The sequence below is a fragment of the Chanodichthys erythropterus genome, chromosome 20 (assembly GCF_024489055.1).
Source record: "Chanodichthys erythropterus isolate Z2021 chromosome 20, ASM2448905v1, whole genome shotgun sequence".
Taxonomy (NCBI): Eukaryota; Metazoa; Chordata; class Actinopteri; order Cypriniformes; family Xenocyprididae; genus Chanodichthys; species Chanodichthys erythropterus.
In genome coordinates this window covers 10,702,892-10,728,202 of record NC_090240.1, presented here as the reverse complement: position 1 = coordinate 10,728,202, position 25,311 = coordinate 10,702,892, and the positions used below count along the sequence as shown (strand labels likewise).

At 37.9% G+C, this 25,311-nt stretch overlaps 1 protein-coding gene and 1 pseudogene across 1 annotated transcript in view; one reads left to right on the top strand and one right to left on the bottom strand.

Annotated features, from left to right (window-relative positions):
• Nucleotides 1–25,311, bottom strand: part of opn7b (opsin 7, group member b) — a 101,063-nt gene that overhangs the window by 26,443 nt on the left and 49,309 nt on the right. The window contains exon 4 of the mRNA XM_067372122.1: nt 20,734–21,068. Coding sequence (XP_067228223.1) covers nt 20,734–21,068 — 335 coding nt within the window. The remainder of the gene's footprint in view (nt 1–20,733; nt 21,069–25,311) is intronic.
• Nucleotides 4,121–4,237, top strand: LOC137009993 (5S ribosomal RNA; annotated as a pseudogene).

Sequence of the window (25,311 nt, the reverse complement as noted above, 5' to 3'; positions counted from 1 at the left end):
TTCACTTCGTCTGAATTTGCTGATTTTGTGAAAACACAGGGAATGAAGCACATTAAGACAAGTGTTTATCACCCTCAGGCTAACAGGGCCATTGAACGGTTCAACAGGGTGCTTAAAGAATGTCTTCAGGCAGCTGACTTGGCTTGTAAGCCCTGAAAATCTGCAGTCCTAACCATGCTGAAGAGCTATCAAGCAATACCCCATGCTACAACGGGTGAGACCCCTTTCTGCTCTTGAGGGGCCGACCAATGAGAACAAAGTTGAATGTTCTTCTGCCTGAGGATAGCCTTGATCAATTCACTCAGGTCAGAGCATGTGTGACCCAAAGACAGAACAAAAGTAAATAATACACCGATTGTAAGAAAGGATCCAAATTCCTTAAAATTGCGATTAGAGGTAAGGTGAGAGTGAGGAAACCTTTTCATGTGAAAAAAGGAGAAGCCCAGTTCAATGATCCATTGTCAGTACAACAACAAACAGGACTGAGCTCTTTCATCTTAAGTGATGGGAAAAGATGAAATTCTGCACGTCTTTCACTATGCCCAGAAAGAAAGGAAAACTCTGTACAGGATGAAATAACTATTATAGGAAAGAAAATCTGCAGTAATTGTGGCATGGAGGGGTCAAAAACTAGCCCTGACGAAGGCCTGTGTGCCGAAACGCGTAGGCAAAATAAAGTTGATACTTAGCTCCAGCATCATAGTTTTTTGTTTATATTTTTGACCCCTCTGTGCCACAAGTGCTGCTGGTTTTCTTTCCTATACTACATATTTACCATTCCATGCACCTTGTTGGATGTGAAGTTGCACCAGACTAATTATATTACAGGGTGAAATAACTGAAAGAGGCTGTATAACGGAGAACACTGCTTTGAGTCTGAATAGGGGCTTAAGACAGAGATGCCCACCTGTGTGGACTCAAGAATATGTGATGGAGTAATGGGTCTGATAAGAAACAAATAATCAGACCAAGAAGATATGTAAAGGGTGTAGGCAGATCGCTGCCCTATCTTAAAAAGTAAAATGTATGTTAAAAGGATAGCAGTGTGCTAGAAGATTTCATTATGCTCCTTTGAAAAGCCTATTTGAAATGTTTTGTAAGTTTTCATTTGAATATGATTATTTGAGATATTTTTTTTTGTTTGTGTAAGTAAGACTTGAATAAGGTAATGATCTTATAAAAGAAGTAATTCTGTTTGAGTAATGGGGGAGATGTTGAGAAATATATAATACTTGATGTTCTATTCATAGTAATTGCTTACTATAATACATGTAATTTGGAACTACACCACTAGGGGGCTCTAGTGAGAAATTGTGTTAAGTAATGTAGAGAACAAGAATAAAAGTTGAAGCTTAGTGGTACACTGCATAGAGTGTGTTCTGTTTACAATTTACAATGTTAGTACATGTTTGATAGTTAAAGGTGCTAAAGAGGATCTTTTCGTCGACTGAGAAACAAAAGACTGTTACTGAATTTTTGAAATGAGCGCATGCGTAAGAACAACCCCCCTCCTTCAGAACTCATTTCAAGGGAACGCCTCCCAAAACTTGTGCACGAGTATTGGAACACGAGTGTTTGTTTACCACCGGCATTCGCTGTTAGTGTATTATTATGTCGGACTCACCGCAGGTAACTCATAATCTGCAGTTGTTACTCCTGTCTCCTGACAAAAACATTGCATGCAGCGCCTGTGGAGTGTGGAAAGTTACTGGAATGTGCAGCCGCGCTCGTCTCTCACAAGGAACGTCATGGCAGTGATTGACAAGCCAGAGGGCCAATCCGCGCACGTCTCTCACAAGGAACGTCACTGCAGTGATTGACAAGCCAGAGGGCCAATCATTGCATAAACGATTGGCTGATGTTTTTAAGGCCCTACCTTGTGCACAGATTATGTATATTAATATTATTCCTTTCAGTGCACCTAATAAATAGTCTTTTATCAGTTAGTAAACACAGTTTCAAGTAATATTACAAAAATGTATAAAACAAAACATCCTCTTTAGCACCTTTAATGCATTAATTAAAATGTATGGCTTATCAAACAGCCTCTTTAAGAAGGAATAAGAAGAAATCTGACTTTGAAACAAGTTTAGATAATATTATCAGAATTTAAACTTCTGACTGCAGCTTTGCCATAAACATTACGGAATAGCATAAACATTACGGAATAGCACAAAATTAATTGATTCTCCTCATCAAATGTAGAAAACACTAAATACGCTGTTTAGTTTTCTGCATTTCTACATGCTATAAAAGGTCTTTATTTGTTTTGTGATGTTGTCTTTCCCTTAAACTCACCCTCCTGCAACTTATGCGCAGCTAAATAAAAATTCAAAACCCACAAAGAACATTTGTGGTACAGTTCCCAAAGAAACGACCAAACTGGGATCATGGTTAGAAAGTTTGCTGGGATCAGTACAGTTCAATCTCCATCCAGACGCAGGCCGCGATGATACTGTATTTCCTCTCGCTGACTTCTTTAAAAGCCACACAACATCACTTAACTGGCCTGAACACTAGTTGTGTTAATGCATATGTATTTTATAGTAAGTTTATGATAAATAATGTGCTGAATTTAGTAAGTTGTTAACAGTGAGTTAATTATAATTGGGCCCTCTCAAGTAAAGTCATTACAAAATAATGCATTAACAAGACATGAGTTGATGTTAGTGTATGGTTAGTTAATAATGAGTTAATTATGATGGGCCCTCTCAAGTAAAGTCATGACAAAATAATGCATTAACAAGACATGAGTTGATGTTAGTTAATAATGAGTTAGTAATGATTGGGCCCCTCAAATTAAAGTCACGACACGATGCACTAACAAAACATTATAAATTAAAGCTGCAAGCAGCGATGAAAGGGCCCTCGCACCCTGGGCCACCACCACCCGGTGGCCTTAGGAAAACAGTGAATAGTGGGTGACATGCATGTAAGCAAGTAAATACAGTTGAAATATGACAAAGTCATTTCGACGTGCCACACTTCCTGCTGCCAACAGGTGGCACTTTGACTATTACTGAATATTGCCATGTAGATGTCTTAAGGGTAAGACTATTATCAATCATGTGAAGTTTGGAGCAGATCGGACATTCGGTGCATTCCAAATGGGATATATCGCCCTCCAAAGTTACATTCGGTGCATTCCAAATGGGATATATCGCCCTCCAAAGGGCACTTTGGAGTAAAAACAATCATGGCCGCCATATTGCAGGTTTGTTCCAAACCGAAGTGCTCAAAACTGGCCACTTCAAAGGGCCAGCTGATGGACACTTCGGGACCCCATGATCCTTTGCACAGGGAAGTTCTTTGACGTCACAGAATGGGTACAGGGGGCTCGGAGTTCGATTTTACCTATAAATGTCTGTATAGTATTTTTCTATACTACTGTAATATTTATACGAGTTAGATTTGGTACATTATTATGGTCAAAATTACATTGTACTTCAACAAAAATACTTTACAGCTCCCTTTATCAGTCCATTCAAATATTTCAAATACATCGACACAATATACAATATGGTGCGATAAACCAAAAATAAATAAATAAATAAACTAACGTTAAACAAAGGGCGCAGCTTGCACAATGTACTCTTCCTTGATTGTCTCGTTAAGATGACGCAGAAGTGCGTTTAAAAAAAAAAAAAAATGTTTTTTTTACCCCTACACCCTCAATCCCTTCGAAGCTCTCACTCCGGAGGGTAAACTCTTTGAAGGGATTAGGGCATAGGGATGAGCCCTTCCGAATGGAACGCAGGGATTGTTTGCCTGAGTTACAACAACTTAGTGTTTCGTGGCATTAATTGCATACTTTAGCACTTAGCCAAATGTTGCATGATTTAACGTGTTTCTAGTATGTTTGGTACTTCATGGCATATTTAAATGTGTTTCTGGGAGTGAATTATTGTGCAAAACGACATTTCCTGTTGCCCGCAGGTGGCACTATGACTGTAACTGAATATTGCATTGTAGATGTCTTCAGGTCAGATCTCTAATGAATCATGTTATGTTTGGGGCAGATCGGACATTGTATGCTCAAGTTACAACAACTACCTGTTTCATGGCGAAACATCAAACTAAAACATCAAACCGCCACGGACGCACCCTTCAGGGTGATATGGCCAGCAGCCATATCACCCTGTAGCCCAAGACCGGTTGCCCACTGAAGCTAAGCAGGGCTGAGCCTGGTTAGTACCTGGATGGGAGACCTCCTGGGAAAACCAGGTAGCTGCTGGAAGAGGTGTTAGTAAGGCCAGCAGGGGGTGCTCACCCTGTGGTCTGTGTGGGTCCTAATGCCCCAGTATAGTGATGGGGACACTGTACTGTAACAGACACCGTCCTTCGGATGAGACGTTAAACCGAGGTCCTGACTCTCTGTGGTCATTAAAAATCCCATGACACTTCTCGTAAAGAGTAGGGGTGTAACCCCGGTGTCCTGGCCAAATTCCCTCCATAGGCCCATACCAATCATGGCCTCCTAATAATCCCCATCCATTGAATTGGCTCTTTCACTCTCTCTCCTCTCCACCTTCAGCTGGTGTGTGGTGAGCGCACTGGCGCTGTTGTACTGTGGCTGCCGTCGCATCATCCAAGTGGATGCTGCACACTGGTGGTGGATGAGGAGGGACCCCTGATATGATTGGAAAGCTCTTTGGGTGTACAGTTGTACATATGAAAGTGCTATATAAATGCCTCATTCATTCATTCAGTGAAAAGTCAAGATCTTCGCAAATTAACGTCACAAAGGCCTTTAGATTAGACTGACCAAATATGATCTTTATCTGTTTAAAGCTCTAGGAGGAGTTTGTTAAAGTACAATGTCTGGAAATGGCAAAAACTACAAAAATTTTGCAGAGAAAATTCAAAATATCTTACTTCCTGTTGGGTTTTCAAATTTTGCACCCTGTTTTTGTAGGTATTGGGCTGTTACATCTGTCTACTGAATTTCATATCTGTACGTGAAACGTAGTGTGAATGGTGCTTAATTGAAATTTTGTAGGTGGCGCTATTGAGCCATATTGCCAGACCTAATTCTGAAACCCATATCAGATGTAAATTTTCACCACTTCTGACGAAAAGTTTCATCAGTTTCAAGCATGTTTAGGCCCTTAAAAATGTGATTCATTTCAGAGAAGAAGAATTGACTGAGCAATTACAATAGGGTCCTCACACTATCAGTGCTCGGGCCCTAATAAAATATGATTAGCAGTAAGAGTTTCATTGGGTTCCGAGCACTGATGGTGTGAGGACCCTATTGTAATTGCTCAGTTAATTCTCCTTCTCTGAAATGAATTGCATTTTTGAGAGCCAAAACATGCTTGAAAACTCATGAAACTTTGCACACGCCTCAGAAGTGGTGAAAATTTACGTCTGATATGGGTTTCAGAATTAGACGTGGAAAAATGATAGCGATAGCGCCACTTGCAAAATTTCAATTAAGCGCCCTTTACGTTACGTTACACGTATAGTTCTGAAATTCGGTGCACACATGTAACAGCCCAATACCTACAAAAAAGCCAATGGGTGAAAAATCTGTAAAACCAACAGGAAGTGAGATATTTTGAATTTTCTCTGCAAAATTTTTGCAGTTTTGGCCATTTCAATACGGTGTACTTTAACAAACTCCCCCTAGCGCCTTAATCAGATCAACATCATATTTGGTCAGTCTAATCTAAAGGCCTTTGCGACGTTTTATTGTGAAGATCTACAGTTTTCGCTGAAGGGCATGTCCGTGGGGGCCTGACAAAGTCTGATGTTTCGCCATGAAACAGGAAGTTGTTGTAACTAGGGCATACAATGTCCGATCTGCTTTGTTTGTTTGATAACAGTCCTAACCTGAAGACATCTACATGCCAATATTCAGTTACGGTCACAGCGCCACCTGCTGGCAACAGGAAGTGTGGCACTTTGAAATGACTTTGTCATAATTCTCCTGTATTTTCTCGCTTACATGCATGTCACCCACTGCTCACTGTTTTCCTGATGCCAACAGGTGGCGGTGAGCCTCGGTGCGAGGGCCCTTTCATCGCTGCTTGCAGCTTTAATTCTTATTCCTTTTCACCACCCATACAAAAAACAGATGATAATGGTTATCTGAAGCTATTTTATTATTTATTGACATCAAACATATATGGGCTCAAAAGAACAGACCTGTAAATACATGGAACGTTTACAATCAAATATGGTGTGTCCACAAGCTAATGCTAATCTAATGCTAATCGAACCATATACCATTTAATTGACAAATGCAGTTAATTATAGTTCATAACTTCCTGAAACCAGCTAACAGCAGATGGAGATTATGCTCGGTACTCTAGTGCTTTTCCTGCAGTTCCCGGATGTGAAATGTTGAAATTTTAACCACTGAATTTGTGGACGCGAAATAAAATGGACTGAAAATTGCCTGTTGGATATTATAGGTGAAATCTGAAAGGTGAATATGGATTAAAGGGGTCATGAACTGCGTTGGTTTATTGTTTTATTATGTTTCCTGGGGTGCACTTATAATGTTAGTATGCTTTTTACATCCAAAATTGTTATAATTTATAAATAAAAGGCATTTTTCCTACCCTGATTTTAGCCCTCTGGTTTGAACGCTCTGTTTTACGGGGCGTGTCTGCTGTGAGACTTCAGTGTAAACGGCCACTACTGTGATTGGCTGACATCTTTGAATATTAAATAACTTATTACTCTCTCTTTTAACGCATTTTTACTATTACAGCTCTCAAGGTTAACTAATCGTGAAAAGTGTTGCATTACATTTAGATCCATGGCATTATATTTAGATAGTGGCATGAAAGGTTGCAGAGATGAACACTGTGTAACCGAACACAGACGTGTTGTTGAGCGCATGAAAGCAGTGATCTCGTCATTGCAACTCAATTTCTGCACACTAACGAATCTTTTCATCTTCACTTACAGTGCAAACGCGATATAACTAAAAGATTTGTTGAATAAAACGGGAGTTTTGCGCGTGTGTCACTGATAAACTTGTGCTGTTTGATCGACAGCTTCAGTGTGCGCTGCTCCAGAGATTGCAAAGGGTCTTTGATCGCTTTCTTTATATAATTGAATCACCGTTAAATAACAGATTATTTTCATCCTACTAAGAGAAACAACGCAAGTTGCCGTTTAGTCACGGGTTTGATTTACTGACACACAGACAAAGAACATCTGACTGTACATGAATCATTAATATCAGATCAGGCATTAGAATTAACACTGTTACTCACATGTTGTTGCGTTACTGTTGTGTCCAGGCACTGCACAATATTTTGTAATCCTCAACGCTATGTTTATTGCTTGGTAGCTCGATCTGGTTTAGCACCACATATGTTATTTATGCGAGATTCGGTGGGTGGGGCTAAACAGGCAGTGATGAAGTAGGCGTTCATCAGAGGCGGTGCATGCTGCCCTTTGACATCATAGATCCCCACTTTGTAAATCCTGTTGTTTGCTGGGTCTGGTGTCAATTAAAGCTTTTATTGGACTAACAAGGACATTTTCAGCTCTAAAACTTACAGGATATTCTTAAAGTATGATGACCTCTTATATGTCAAAAGCTCAAGGAAAATTTTCTCAGTTCATCACCCCTTTAATGATTTTTTAACAATGAAAATGTGTGTGAAATGTTTTAAATTGAAATGTTCACAGCTTAAATATACAACCATGTTGAATTTCAGTCCATGAATGCAAGCCCTAAAAATACAGTGCATGAAAATACAAGCACTGTTAATGCAATGCATATTTTTTTTCAAGTAGTGCAATTTAACAAGCTTTTTATTTCAAAAACATATGGCATTGTTTTACTTCCATAAGGTTAGCTCTTCATTGGTTCATGATTAGTTCATGCTTTCAATAATCATTAGTTCATGCTGAATTAAGTATTCCCAGCAGGCACAGAACGTCATAAGACGTTAATATTTGGTAAAATTTAGGTCGCGACGTCTGGTAACCAAAATGTTGGTTTTAGGTTGTGGTTTTAACTAACCAAAATCCAACATCGAATCAACGTCTTAAACCAACGTCAAAATTACGTCAAATACTGACATTTAGTCGTCAGGTATGGCAACCAAAACCCAACGTCTTCTATACGTCAAAGTGGTAACGTCTAATCAACGTCAAACTCTAACATCATTAGACGTTGATCTTTTGTTATTTTAGGTTGTGGAATTTACTAACTAAAATCCAACATCGAATCAACGTCTTAAACCAACGTCAAAATGACGTCAAATACTGACATTTAGTCGTCAGGTATTGCAACCAAAACCCAACGTCTTCTATACGTCAAAGTGGTAACGTCTACTCAACGTCAAACTCTAACATCATTAGACGTTGATCTTTTGTTATTTTAGGTTATGGAATTTACTAACCAAAATCCAACATCGAATCAACGTCTTAAACCAACGTCAAAATGACGTCAAATACTGACATTTAGGCGTCAGGTATGGCAACCAAAACCCAACGTCTTCTATACGTCAAAGTGGTAACGTCTACTCAACGTCAAACTCTAACATCATTAGACGTTGACCTTTTGTTATTTTAGGTTATGGAATTTACTAACCAAAATCCAAAATCGAATCAACGTCTTAAACCAACGTCAAAATGATGTCAAATACTGACATTTAGTCGTCAGGTATGGCAACCAAAACCCAGCGTCTTCTATACGTCAAAGTGGTAACGTCTATTCAACGTCAAACTCTAACATCATTAGACGTTGATCTTTTGTTATTTTAGGTTGTGGAATTTACTAACTAAAATCCAACATCGAATCAACGTCTTAAACCAACGTCAAAATTACGTCAAATACTGACATTTAGTCGTCAGGTATGGCAACCAAAACCCAACGTCTTCTATACATCAAAGTGGTAACGTCTACTCAACGTCAAACTCTAACATCATTAGACGTTGATCTTTTGTTATTTTAGGTTGTGGCATTTACTAACCAAAATCCAACATCGAATCAACATCTTAAACCAACGTCAAAATGACGTCAAATACTGACATTTAGTCGTCAGGTATTGCAACCAAAACCCAACGTCTTCTATATGTCAAAGTGGTAACGTCTATTCAACGTCAAACTCTAACATCATTCGACGTTGATCTTTGGTTATTTTAGGTTGTGGAATTTACTTACTAAAATCCAACATCGAATCAACGTCTTAAACCAACGTCAAAATGACGTCAAATACTGACATTTAGTCGTCAGGTATTGCAACCAAAACCCAACGTCTTCTATACGTCAAAGTGGTAACGTCTATTCAACGTCAAACTCTAACATCATTAGACGTTGATCTTTGGTTATTTTAGGTTGTGGAATTTACTTACTAAAATCCAACATCGAATCAACGTCTTAAACCAACGTCAAAATGACGTCAAATACTGACATTTAGTCGTCAGGTATGGCAACCAAAACCCAACGTCTTCTATACGTCAAAGTGGTAACGTCTACTCAACGTCAAACTCTAACATCATTAGACGTTGATCTTTTGTTATTTTAGGTTGTGGCATTTACTAACCAAAATCTAACATCGAATCAACGTCTTAAACCAACGTCAATCCGACGTCAAATACTGACATTTAGTCGTCAGGTATTGCAACCAAAACCCAACGTCTTCTATACGTCAAAGTGGTATCGTCTATTCAACTAACTAAAATCCAGCGTCTTAAGCCACTGTCATATTGACGTCAAATACTGACATTTAGTCATGAGGTATGGCTACCAAATCCCAACCACTCTTAGACATCATAATGATAACGTCCACACAACAACAAATACTAACATCAGTAGACGTCTTTAGTTGGTTTTAGGTTGCACGAACCAAAATCCAACGTCAAGTAAACGCCATATTCATGTCAAACACTGACATTTAGTCATGAGGTATGGTGACCGAAACGCAATGTCTTCTAAACGTCACAATGGTAACATCCACATAACATGAAATTCTAACATCATTAGACATACTTTTGTTAGTTCTAGGTTGTTGTAATAACTAACTAAAATCTAACAAATGTATGGAAACAACATCATCTTGATGAGAGTAATCTGAGATTTAGTCATGAGGTACACTGTAAAAAAATAATTTTGCTGAAAATAACTGTACATATTTTTTCCTGTCATTTTAAATTCGGTTGTAGCTCAAATGTAGCTCATTATATTAAATATTTATGTCCATACTAGCTGTTTAGCATTCTTCTTTGTAATTTTAAAGTACATCATCTTAGTTTTATATTTAGGTGTATTTTTACATTTAAAAAACTCTTGTGTATTCAGAACACAAATATAGCTGACTTTTACATCAAATAATGCATAGTCTGTTTTTTAAAGAGACCCAGCTAGCACACAACGTCATAAGACTTCAATATTTGGTTGCATCTTGGTTGAGACGCAAGGTGACCAAAATTCAATATCAGTTCAACGTCTAATACTAAAATGTTAATTTGATGTACAATACTTACTTCATTAGACACTGATATTTTGTTGGTTTAAGGTTAGATTGTAAAGTAACCAAAATCCAACATATAGCCAACATTTAAAATTAATGTGAAACTGACATCAAATGCTGGCAAGTAGTTAGTCGGTATGGTGAAATCCAAAATCCAACGTCTCAAGTCAACGTCAATTTTGACATTGAATACTGATATTTAATCATCAGGTATGGCAACCAAAACCCAACGTCTCCTTACCATCATAATGGTAATTCCCGAACAATTTCAAATTCCAAAATCATTTGACATTAAACATTGTGTTGGTTTTAGGTTGTAGTATTAACTAACTGAAATTCAAACTTAAGCCAACATCTGAAGCCAACATCAAATTAATGTCAAACACTGACATTTAGTCATCAAGTAAAGTAACAAAAAATCAACTTCAAGTCAATGTCTCAAGCCAACATTAACTTACAATTGTGTGGACGTAACATATGTCTCTAACCAATGTCAATTTACAGTGTACTTTTGTTCATAAGATTATATGATATATGTGTTGGAAAGTACAGTAAGTGCATGAAGACAATGCAAACATTACTACTGTTTATTGTACAGTCTTGTAATTAATGTTTTATTCAATGTATAACTAATTCCTTTGCTTTTTAATTTGGTCTGTTCTTTATATTATTATTATTTTTTTAAATAAAATAGCTAATCAGATTGATTGCTGCTTTCTTGGAATTTATATCTATATCTATATATATATATTGTCACGATCATTGCCCGTTCCTGTTCACTCCGGACTCCATTTCCCATAATCCTCCCTGTCAATCACATGCACTCACTCCACCAATCACCTGTTGCCACATACAGCCATGCACACTCCACACTAATCACCACACCCAGCTGATACTCATTACCAGGACTATCAATGACTCACACACACACCACCTCACAGCGAAGTCTTGATTCACCCTGTGACAATTACGAGCGTTATTTCCCTGTCTGCCTGTCTGTTACCGTTACTGTCTGTTTCCTGTTTATTGACCCATTGCTGCCTGTCCTGACCCTTGCTTTGTATACCGACATGTGAGTGATATCTGCCTGCCTCAACCTACTGCCTGTACCCTGACTACGATTCCGCCTGTTCTTTACTGTTCCTGTTTGTTCCTGTTTTGACCCTGCCTGTACGACCACTCTACTTTAATAAAAGCTTGCACATGGATCTTATCATGACTCCCGCATCGTTACATTATATATATATATTTATATTTATATATATATATATATATATATATTTATCCACCTGAAAAACAGTTTAAATAAAGTTTAAACATGTAGGTTTTTCATTATTATATTTGTTTGTTTTAACAATTCTTCCGGCTTTTAATCATGAAATTCGTTCGATTTGATGCTTTTTTCCTTTCTATTTTTTTCAAGCGCATTAGTTATGCAGATGTAATACTGTAACGTTCAAGTCGTTTAATCCAAGACATCCACTTCCAATCAAACATGGTCATTGCACACTGAGTCCGAAATTCGCATGCGAAACTTTCGCACGTTAAAAAATAAATTCGACCTCACGTTATGTCAATCGCGTTTGCACACTGCCTCCGAAACTTTCGTCCGTCAAAAAAATATTCGCATCAGGTTCGATTTTCTGCGTTTTTCGCATCCGTGGCACGCATTTTGAGAGACGTTTTGACAATTCAGAGCCACCGTACGCGAACGCAATCCAGAATGCCAGCTGACAAGTTGAACCACGTTGTCGACAGCACAAAACAGCAGCACTGAATGACATACAACGTGAGGAATACAAAAGACCGAATATAAAGACAGATTGTGCCAGTAGTAGCTAAAGCATCAAACAGAGCCACTGACATCCTGAAGTAATCTTTGATACGCTCGGATGATGAGGTGAATTCTCCTGTCTCTCTATGCAATCTCGGGATTGAATGCTTCCTGTTTCTTTTTCTCTTTTTAAGAAGAGAGGAGACAACTTAATAGACCTTTTTCACAAGAATCGGAAATCACGTGACGCAGGGTAAAGTTAGTTCCGCTATGCGTCTACGGCTATTACATTGATATGCTCTTTTCTCAAATATCGCTTCTTACCTTTTCTGTTTTGTCTGTTTTCCAAATAGCTTTTGTATAATCTACAAATAAATTATTTTCTACTTGTTTGTAGCTTATACAGCCACTCAGACCGTTGATCGAATTTACCGGAAGATGGATTTATATCACCAGCTGTCATACAGCAAAGGCTATGCAGCTACGCATTCAGCAATTTCCCAGATCGTATTACGTACTACGAACATTTATATAATTTATTAATTAAAAAAATTAACTCCCAATATATACTTTAATGTGGGATATAAAGTCGTGAGATACATAATAATGTCGTGAGTTTAATAGCTACGTTTTAAAAAATATATAGCATGTCTCATATGGCATCACATCCCACATTCAAGCATATGTTATAATTAATCCTGATCGATTAAAATGATTAAACTAAGACATAATTTCCAAAACCACACTGTACACAACTATCAGTCTTTGCATGTTGCAATAGCACAACAATGCTGCGCATAATACACACTTTAAGATGATGATGACAGGAAAATGAGTGAGAGATGACTGAAGTGTTTATATCCAGAAATATCATGGTGCGAGCAGTCCTGCTTCACGAATCAGAGGATCAGGCTTGTGTGATAAGGGATCTACCAGTCGATCATTTCCCCAGCACGTCGCTAAAAACACTCTATACATCTCATTATGTGCATACTATCCACCCTAAATAGTACTGAATATTAATAATGTCACATAGTATGCACGTTTAGACAGACACTGTCTTTACAGCACATGGAGCGCGATAATGCACAGCCGCGCCAAACATACACGAAGAATATAACCAGTTTAACCGCCATCACTTCAAATTATTTATTAAATTTAGCTCTTAATGCGAGCTCTGTAGTCTCACCAATAATTCACCAAGGCCGTTCAAACATTTCCAAGACATTTAATTCGTAAAACGACTTTGATTCCCGAACTGGTTCTGATCGAGGCTATCTATCACTGTAACCGGAAAATCTTTTACACTGCGTGGCTCATTCCGGAAGCCAAAAACCCGGAAGTGTGAAAAAGGTCTATTGTGCTCACTGCTGCTTGAAGACTTCATTTTGTATTGTTTTGCGATTTGTTTAAAATATGCCCCAGACAGGGTGGGTGGAGGTGGCAGGAAAAAAAGCTGTGAATAAAACTGATGTTAATATGTTTTGAAAAATATTCAGTTCCAATAAGGTTGGTGTTAAAATTTTATTATTTTGAAAATGTTCTGTTCCAATAATGGTAATAATAAAACAAATAAATAAATCATATTTGTTGTAATCCAGTTCATCTCTTTGTCATTTTTCTGATAAAACCACCAAACATTTGTAAATTCCATTTTCAAATTAAGTTAAACTATTCTTTTTGCTAATGTCTTAAAATTTAATAATTTGGTGTAGTCTCACATTGGATCTTGATCTCTCTTCTTGGTATGTTTTTTTTTTTGTTGTCTTTTCTCTCTGAATGAAAATTTTTATTTTACAACAAAATTGAAGGTTTAATGTCATGCCAACAAAATCCATACTAACCATATCTTTCTTTAAAGTTGGAATTTGACAGCTTGACAATTTGTTGTTGGTTTTTGACAGATACCGATTTTGATTTTATTTTCATCAAAGCGCAATGTCTCAGATGTAGGAGTTCTGACATCAACCCAATTTAAATTTTCAACCAAAATGCAACATATGTTGGACGTAGCAGATTGACGTCAGTCAGACGTTGGTTTCTGACATTAAATCAAATTGTAATTTTCCACCAAAATGCAACGTCTGACCAACGTTGGAGATTGACGTCAGTCTGACGTCTGGTTATGACATCAACCAGATTTTCATTTTCAACCAAAATGCAACATTTTACCAACGTTGGAGATTGACGTCAGTCTGACGTTTGGTTATGACGTCAACCAGATTTTCATTTTCAACCAAAATGCAACACCAACATTGGAGATTGACGTCAGTCTGACGTTTGGTTATGACGTCAACCAGATTTTCATTTTCAACCAAAATGCAACGTCTTACTAACGTTGGAGATTGACGTCAGTCTGACGTTTGGTTATGACGTCAACCAAATTTTCATTTTCAACCAAAATGCAACGTCTATCCGACGTAGTGGTCCAACGTCAATCTGACGTTATATTGACGTCCGGTGCCTGCTGGGTTAATTCAGGTATTAGTACATGATTATTCATGGACCCTTATTAGGGGCCAAGCCCCGAAGGGGCTGTAGCCCCTATTGTAATTGTACGTTTTCCCTTTTATTATTATTATTCTTCCTCCCGAATGGGAGTCTATGGCAGCCCTATCAACGGAACATGAGAAAATGATGAAATTTGGCACAGTTGTAGAGATGCTCATGAATAGTGATTGGACCAAATTTGGAGTCTCTAGAACCAACTCTATAGCGCCACCACCAGTTCAAAATTTCAACATTCTAACGGTTTTAACATTTGAACTGTTTGTCATAGAAAAATTAAATTTAGTTCATCTGATTCGTCTCTTCATGCTGATGCTATTCAACATCTTACATTAAGTCTCCACCCATTACAGTAGCGCCATTTTGAAAAGTACAGTATTTGTTTTTTTCGCTTCTCCTCCTTCAAAATTTGTCCAATTTTGTCCAGACTTTGATCAGGTGATCTTTGGACTGAGCCGCACAGAAATGACTGAACAGATTTTTTTTATTCATCTTTGTTCAAAGGTTATGATGTCACGAAGTTAACGAGGTCGACCCAAAATTAGTATAGAGGCTGTATCTCGGCCAAACTTTGAGCAATCGAAACAAAAATTGGTACCCTTCATCAGAACCATGGTCTGAGGGTCTATGCCAAACTTGGGAACAGCGCCACCTACAGGTCATGAGATATGAAAAATGGCTATTTTGGCCAATAACTTTTGAACAGTTTGTCAGAAAATCAAGATGTCTATGGATTCCTTGGATCATGCCGAATCCGACGATACCGATTCTGTCAATATTGGATGAATCACGTGTCCGCCATTTTGAATTTTGTCATAAATTGCGATATCTTTTAAACAATTTGACATATCTTCACAAAAATTGGTATGTATGACCTTTAGAAGGTCGTGAAGGTACCTGAGAAGTTTCAGCACAGCGCCACCTACTGTTCCACAGATGTAATGATTATTTAAAAAACGCTTATAACTTTTGAAAACACTTTCCAAAATGTGTATGCTTCATGTCATTTTATTCCCTGGCTTATGCCGATTCCGACAATGTATCATTTGTCATTTTCCTTAAATGTACCTGTCTGCCGTATTGAAGTAAATGAAAAACAGTTTTTTCGCTACTCCTCCTACAAATTTTGGTCAATTTTGTCCAAAATCAGCTCAGATGATCTTTGGACCGAGCCGCACAGAAATGACTGAACAGATTTTTGATATTCACTACCATTTCCGAGATATTCATCTCTGAATGTGACCTTGCTTGTGTTTGTTGTCTTATGCTAGTTAGCTTAGCACAGTAATTGCTTAGCATGCTAAACTATTGCTATTCTTTCTAATGTGGTCTTCAGTCAACAGGTTAACCAAAACTTAGTTGGCATTAAATAACTTTGCATACTAATATGGTTAACATGCTATGAAGCTTTTTTTTTGTGAACTCTTTCTCACACTGAAACCTCTGCTTAGCATACTGATGAACTTGCATGGCTGATTAGCTCAATGTGTTACGCCACGGATCCTGAATGCTCTGCATCGTGGGTTCGAAACTCAGTGTGACAAATGCCCAGACCGCATGAGGTACTGTGGCAGGAAAAGATGCAGAACTTGTGTCTGTTCTAGGCATTCTGCCTAAAACTGGTCTAATCTGAAGCTATCACATGCAATTCCTTTATGTCCAAATTCGTAGTAATTCTTCTTCCCCCTGTATGGTAATCAATGAACCATAAGAAGGAAAATTATCAAATTTGGCATGCTTGTAGTGATAGTAATTAAAAGTAATTTGACCAACTTTGGAGTATCTAGGACTAAGTCTATAGCGCCACCACCAGTTCAAATATTCACTTTTGTAAAGGTTATAACTTTTGAACCCTTTGTTCCAGAAAAATGAATGTCAATACAACTGATTCCTCTCTTCATACTGATCACATTCAATATCTTACATTAAGTCTCCACCCAGTACAGTAGTGGCCATTTTGAAAAGTACAGTATTCCGTTTTTCGCTACTCCTCCTTCAAAATTTGTCCAATTTTGTCCAAACTTTGATCAGGTGATCTTTGGTCTGAGCCGCACAGAAATGACTGAACAGATTTTTTTTATTCATCTTTGTTCAAAAGTTATGATGTCACAAAGTTAACGAGGTTGACCCAAAATTGCTATAGAGGCTGTATCTCGGCCAAACTTTGAGCAATCAAAACTAAAATTGGAACACTTGATCAAGACCATGATCTGAGGTTCCATGCCAAATTTGGGAACAGCGCCACCTACAGGTCATGAGATCTGAAAAATGGCTATTTTGGCCAATAACTTTTGAACACTTTATTAGAAAATCAAGATCTTGGTGTCTATGGATTCCCTGTGCCATGCCGAATCCGAGGATATCAAATTCGTCAACATCGGATGAACCACGTGTCCGCCATTTTGAATTTTGTCATAAATTGCAATAACTTTTAAACAATTTGACATATCATCACAAAATTTGGTACATATGACCATCAGAGTGTCCTGAAGGTACATGAGAAGTTTCAGCACAGCGCCACCTAGTGTTCCACAGATATAATGATTTTTGCAAAATTGCTTATAACTTTTGAAAACATTATCCAAAATTTGTCTGCTTTATGTCATTTTATTCCCTGGTTTATGCCGATTCCGACAATGTGTCATTTGTCATTTTCCTTAAATGTACCTGTCTGCCATATTGAATTAAATCAAAAACAGTTTTTTCGCTACTCCTCCCACAAATTTTGGTCAATTTTGTCCAAAATCAGCTCAGATGATCTTTGGACCGAGCCGCACAGAAATGACTGAACGGATTTTTGATATTCGCTACCATTCCCGAGATATTCATCTCTGAATGTGACCTTGCTTGTGTTTGTTGTCTTATACTAGTTAGCTTAGCACAGTAATTGCTTAGCATGCTAAACTATTAAATTCTTTCTAATGTGGTCTTCAGTCAACAGGTTAACCAAAACTTAGTTGGCATTAAATAACTTTGCATACTAATATGGTTAACATGCTATGAAGCTTTTTTTTTTTTTGTGAACTCTTTCTCACACTGAAACCTCTGCTTAGCATACTGATGAACTTGCATGGCTGATTAGCTCAATGTGTTACGCCACGGATCCCGAATGCTCTGCATCGTGGGTTCGAAACTCAGTGTGACACATGCCCAGACCGCATGAGGTACTGTGGCAGGAAAAGATGCAGAACTTGTGTCTGTTCTAGGCATTCTGCCTAAAACTGGTCTAATCTGAAGCTATCACATGCAATTCCTTTATGTCCAAATTCGTAGTTATTCTTCTTCCCCCTGTATGGTAATCAATGAACCATAAGAAGGAAAATTATCAAATTTGGCATGCTTGTAGTGATAGTAATTAAAAGTAATTTGACCAACTTTGGAGTATCTAGGACTAAGTCTATAGCGCCACCACCAGTTCAAATATTCACTTTTGTAAAGGTTATAACTTTTGAACCCTTTGTTCCAGAAAAATGAATGTCAATACAACTGATTCCTCTCTTCATACTGATCACATTCAATATCTTACATTAAGACTCCACCCAGTACAGTAGTGGCCATTTTGAAAAGTACAGTATTCCATTTTTTCACTACTCCTCCTACAATTTTTGTCCAATTTTGTCCAAAATCAGCTCAGGTGATCTTTGGACCGAGCCGCACAGAAATGACTGAACGGATTTTTGATATTCGCTACCATTCCCAAGATATTCATCTCTGAATGTGACCTTGCTTGTGTTTGTTGTCTTATGCTAGTTAGCTTAGCATGCTAATTGCTTAGCATGCTAACCAGTTGTCATTCTCTTTAATGTGGCTCTTCAGCTATCAAGTTAACCATGAGCTTCATTAGCATTAAGTTAGCTTAGCATGCTAATATGGTTAACATGCTAAGTAATGCTTTTTTGTAAATTCTTTCTTACACTAAAAGTTCTCTTCCACAGATTGTTGAATGTGCATCCTCAAGTAGCTCAATATGTAAAGCCAGTTACCTGATGAGCTCTGCACCCCAAGATAGTGGGTTCGAATCCCAGGTGGAGTGGTTTTATGAAATAGTGTGTTTTGATTCCTTTACTGCCTCTTGGATTAGAAATAAATGCTTTTTGTTTCATGCTGTGTTCATTTTCATCTAAGCTTATGTACATTCTGAGTTCATTTTCGCCCGTAATTCTGAACCAGCTGTTTCATGTTTGTTCATTTTCTGCTGTTTTTCCTCTTCCTGCTCTGTATTGCGCTACAGCATGATGAGCTGCAGAATGATCTAAAGTAGTTATTAAATATAACATTCAGTGCAGTTTAATAAAAATTCTTCATTTTGAGTTCATTTTCACATGAACTAATGAACTTCGGCAGGTGTGCCAACATTCACCTGCACAGTGGTGCAATGAGATGAGAAATGGACACTGGACTCGGAGGTCGTGGGTTCGAATCCCGTGTGGGGTTCCTTTATACAATTGTGTGTAATGAGTCATTTTGATACCTTTTTTATCCAAATAAGCATTGTACTAATCTTTATTCCTCTTGAATGAGATACAAGTGTTTTTAGTTCATTCCCTGTTCATTCTCTGAACTTCTATTGATTTTCATTTCATTTCCACCTGTCCTTCTGAACCAGCTGTTTTGCATGTACATTCAATTTCTGCTGTTTTTGCTCTTCCTGCTCCGTATTGCGCTACTGCCCCTTCTGGGGCTTGGCCCCGAATTGCTGCTTGCAGCTATATTTGTAAAGTGTTACTGATAAATTAACTAAATTAATAACTATTGATTCTTACAACAGAATGAATCAATACTGAATTTACTTAAGCTGGACAATGACACCATTTTCTTTAAGAGAAAATTAAGCCAAAATTATATACCAGATATGACACAACTCTGGATCAACATGCACCAATGCAAATCTTCCAATATATCCTAATCATTGTTAACATGCATTCATTACTTCAGTAAACTCATTGTTTCTGCTTTAAATTAATACATTGTTTGAATTAATAGATTGTTAACTAATCTTGGAGTAATCTTGATGACCAACTGACTTCAAAGACCACATTGCAAAGACAGCTCGTTCATGCAGATTTGCACTATACAACATCAGGAAAATCAGGCCCTTTCTAACAGAACATGCAACACAACTTCTCGTTCAGGCCCTGGTCATTTCTAGGCTTGATTACTGTAATGCTCTTCTGGTTGGACTGCCATCATGCACAATCAAGCCTCTACAAATGATTCAGATTGCTGCAGCAGGTCTTTAATGAGCCCAAAAGAGCACACGTTACACCTCTCTTCATCTCTCTGCACTGGCTACCACTTGCTGCTCACATCAAGTTCAAGGCATTGACGCTTGCTTATAGATCTACCACAGTCTCAGCACCCCCCTCACTAAAGGAGCAAAGGCTCGTGGTACCATCACAGAGAGGTACAAAATCACTCTCCAGAACATTCTCGTACACTGCTCCATGCTGGTGGAACGATCTTCCTGCCTTCATCCGGAATGCAGAATCCCTGGCAATATTCAAAAGACAGCTAAGAACTCATCTCTTTCGTGAGCACTTAATCTCATCTTAAAAAACAAACAAACAAACAAACAATCAAAAAAACCTATACTTTCATTACCACTTCCTTTAATCCCTCTCTATTGTAGCTTATGATACTCTGAGCAATGTCTGAAATTTGTATTGTGAGCACTTCTTGTGTCTTCGTGATGACTCACTTATTGTATTCCTCACTTGTAAGTCGCATTGGATAAAATCGTCTGCCAAATAAATAAATGTAAATGTAAAACTAACTGCATGATTTGTATATGTACATTTCTGAAATTACATAGCTTGCACCTCTGATAACAGATCACTCCAAATTGTACTATTGACATGCATTTTCTGTAAAACCGCTTTGAAACGATATGTATTGTGAAAAGCACTAAACAAGCGAGTTTTTTTTTTTTTTGGATTTAGAGAAATTAACTCGTTAGACACCCCAGTCTGCAGGACTTGCCAATCAACACTGCCGATTAACTCTTACCTTGACAATAAGTGTTTGCACACTGGAGATTTTGTTTTGAGGAGAGACATGCTGCTGCACTGCATGCTGGGCCCCCCGGACTGTCACAAGGATGAGAGTATAGGAGAGGATGATGATGGTGCAGGGTACAATGTAACAGAAGAAGAAAAGGCAGATGATGTAGATCATGGCAGGTGTGCTGTAGCTGGGAGCGTGCCAGTCAATACAGCAGGCAGTGCCGTAAGGCTCTGACCCGTACTGACCCCAGCCTGAAAGCGGACCTACTGCAAACACTGCAGCATAACACCACACTCCAGCCACCAGGAAACGCGCATGGGACGAGGAGAATTTATTACCTGATAAAACACACAAAAAAATGGCAATTATCAAAACAGCATACTGTCATGCAGCCTTAACAATATCTGCAGTGTGTAGTATTTATACTGCACATGCAAATTTCTAGAGGTGAGCGTGAACGTCATGTCACCAAGTGTTTCTTCATCTTTGTTGATCCTAGAACATTCCAATCAACCAATCAGATTTTAGGGACAAGTTTATAGTTTATGTCAAGTTTAGTCTTACAACCATGGTTAGGTGCTTCTACATCAGTGTTATCCACCTATCATTTCAGCATTTTAAATAGACAAATAAGTTGCCTGGATCATAGTAGCAGAGTGATGCTTCAGGCTCAAATAAAAATGCCAGAGGTTTGCTGCATCCTCCCCACTGAGCACTCAAATCTGACCTACAAGACTGTAAATCTTTGTAAATCTGGAATTCAAGTCACGTGTTTCATAGTATATCGCAAAATGTGTTGAACTCTATTAACCAATTCTCTTATTTTACTAAATCACATCCTACAATAAATGTAGTATATGAAATTTTAATTTCTAATTGCTGAAACTTTCAAGCAAAATAGGACTTATTTAAATGTTCAATATGGCACTGCAGCTTCAACACAACAGAATCATAATATGTGAAAAAATGAGTCAGAGCCTCAGTAACATACCGTAAAAGAGGGCAACTGAATCTGAGGTTCAGAGTTAGCCTGTAGGAAAATATTATCGCTCTAGTAAAGGAAAGGGTTTAAGTATACAGCTAAACTCACTCGCAGCAATGATTGAGTGAGAAAGGTTATAATCACTTTAGCCTTTGGCATCAAAGTACCACCGTAAAAATACAGGAAAACTTGTAGGAAATGAAAAAATAACTTATTTAAAGTACTAAAGTATTTTACAATGGATAAAAATAAGCAATCTACAATTAGCAGTTCGCAGTCAGAGTGGAGTGCATGTGTTAATCTGACCATAGTTCAAGCTTTCCTAGTTTACCAACATGAACCAGCACAGTCACATACATCTAATCACGTCTTATTCAATCAAATGTATTATTTCTGTAAAATAACTGCCCTGAAATGTTAAAAATGATATTGAAAATCAACATTTAAAGGAATTTCCCAAAAATTAAAATTCTGTCATCATTTACTCACCCTTGTATAGTTCCAAACCCATAAGACTTTCATTTATCTTTGAAACACAAATAAATATTTTTATGAAACCCGAGACATATCTGTCCCTCCATTTGAAGGTCCATTACACCAAATATTTGACTGTTAATGTCTTCTGAATAGACTTTATTCATCAATCAGGCATAACATTATGACCATTAACAGGTGAAGCGAATAACACTGATTATCTCTTCATCATGACAGCTGTTAGTGGGTGGGATATATTAGGCAGCAAGTGAACATTTTCTGATCCAACAGACAAGCTTCTGTAGCTCAAATTGCTCAAGAAGTTAATGCTGGTTCTGATAGAAAGGTGTCAGAATACACAGGGCATCGCAGTTTGTTGTGTATAGGGCTGCATAGTCGCAGGCCAGTCACGGTGCCCATGCTGACCCCTTTCCACCACCACCAAAAGTGCCAACAGTGGGCACGTGAGCATCAGAACTGGACCACGGAGCAAAGGTGGCCTGGTCTGATAAAGGATGGCCGGGTGCGTGTGCGTTGCTTACCTGGGGAACACATGGCACCAGAATGCCCTATGGGAAGAAGGCAGTGTAATGCTTTGGGCAATGTTCTGCTGGGAAACCTTGCGGATGTAACTTTGACATGTACCACCTACCTAAGCATTGTTGCAGACCATGTACACCCTTTCATGGACACAGTATTCTGGTGGCCGTGGCCTCTTTCAGCAGGATAATGTGCCCTGCTACAAAGCAAACATGGTTCAGGAATTGTTTGAGGAGCACAACAATGAGTTTGAGGTGTTAACATGGCCTCCAAATTCCCCAGATCTCAATATAATCGAGCATCTGTGGGATGTGCTGAATAAACAAGTCCAATCTATGTAGGCCCCACCTTGCAACTTACAGGACTTAAAGGATTTACTGCTAACATCTTTGTGCCACATACCACAGCACACCTTCAGGGGTCTAGTGGAGTTTATGCCTCAATGGGTCAGGGCTGTTTTGGCAGCAAAAGCGGGACCAACACAATATTAGGAAGGTGGTTATAATGTTATGCCTGATCGGTGTATAATGAACTGCTTTTGCACACACATAAAGCAAGTCAAATATTGTAAACAAAGAATCAAACAAGAATCAATGAGGTTTTTTCTTGCATGTTATGCAAGCATGTTTGATCTTCCACAAGAACAATCTGCTTGTTGAGTCATGACATGCCAAATACTGTTTCCGGGTCCAGATCTACATTAAGAATACTATCTCAACAGCCTTTTGTAAGCACTATTCTTTTATAGGACAGCATCTAAGCTTTTAAAAATTCACTATGTACACTATCTGGCCAGCAATATTTTAGCGATTCAGAAAAAAAGAATCACTGTCTGGCCAACTGAGATATGGTGAGGTGATAAAGGTTAGATCATGACTTTTTGGTAGTACTACAATACACTGTGAGGGTTATTTAGCACTGTCTGTTGTTTGCTATTGGGATCTGATAAGAGCATTGGACCCAGAAATAGTGACGTGATGTCAGACTTCAGTCGGATGAGGTTTGTTCTTGTGAATCAAGCAAATATGGTTGAGGATGGTTTATCATATTTGATGTCCTCTATGTACGTATGTGCATTGATCAATGTTTATATGTGAATAAAAGCTTAACTGAATCTGTTCATTATATAGTGTGACTGCATCTTTTCAAAAGACTAAATCAACAAATTATTATGGATTTCTGTTACAATGTCTTCATGAACTTTTTGAACAATTAAATGTTTTGGCAAAATGGTCTTTCAGCAGAGGGACAAAAATCTCTTAGGTTTCTTAGTTAAACAAAAGTCTTTTGGGTTTGGAACAACATGAAGCTGAGTTGTTGATGAAATAATTTTCAATTTTGGGTAAACTGTCTGTTTAAAATGAAACGGTTCATTTTGAATAATTGTATATATAATTAATTTTTATAATCTGGGCCTCAAAAGAAACCAACTAAGAAGTCCTGCTGTAGACATCATTCCATTTGACTTCACAGACTATTTAAAGTGCAAACCAGATAAAACAACACAATACCTTAGGGGTGCAGTTAGGGGGAAGAAATGCAAAACATAAAATTGCTTGTTGTTTATTATTAACATCATTTATTATTATTAACATTTGTAAACATCAACATTTACATTTACATTTTTTAAAAAAACAGTTTTAAATAAAATGCCTGCTTGGTTTAAATAACAAAAATAAAATATATAAAATAAAATAGAATAAAACAGAAGTTATCCAATAAATAAAATAATTTTCAAATAAATTAAATAAAATATAAAATGTAGTAAAAAATAAAATGTATAAATAACTATTTATGTATAAATAACTACAGAACAGTAAATCTCAGTTTGTAGGCCTACTCAGATTTCTTTCTTTTTTTTTTTTTTAAGAACCTAACTTTTCCACACATTGTATAAAGAACAACATTACAATTCCAGCTCATAGCCCTGTTCAGTTTCATTCAACTTTCATGTTTTTTGTCAGAAAAATTAACTTGTCTACACTGTCCACAGAAAGGGAAGATCCGCTGGCAGTAACAATGTCTCCTGCTGTAGAAAATACCCTCTCACTAGGGACAGAGGTAGCAGGTACAGCAAGGTAGCGCTTTGCTAACTTGGCAATAGGAAGATATGTGGACTCATTGGTCATCCATCATACAAGTAGGTTGGAATCCAGGGAAATGCAGTCCACTGCCTTGTATGAGGGAACCTCTTCCTTCACCAGCTGCAAAGTAGGCTTTTTTCCCACCTGAGTCTTGAAGATCTCACCAAACAGTTGAGCCATGGCTGGCTTCTTGACAGGAGGAGATGATTCAGATGCCTCTGGGTGTCCTCTCTCAGGAGATTAACTGACTGCTGTTGCCCCGTGGCCTCCTCACTCTGCAAAATAAAATGACAAAACTTTAATATCTGTTTACTACTGACACTGTAGCAGCAAGTGTTTCAAATTAAGCAATGAAGACATTTTATGTGCAAGAAAATGAATACCTGTTTTTCTTCCATGGTTACAATCTCTGTGATGAGGCTGTTGTAGATTCTGTAAAAACAGGCATCATCCACATGAAGAAGGGCCTTGAACGTTGGGTCAACATCTCCTGTTTGCTCT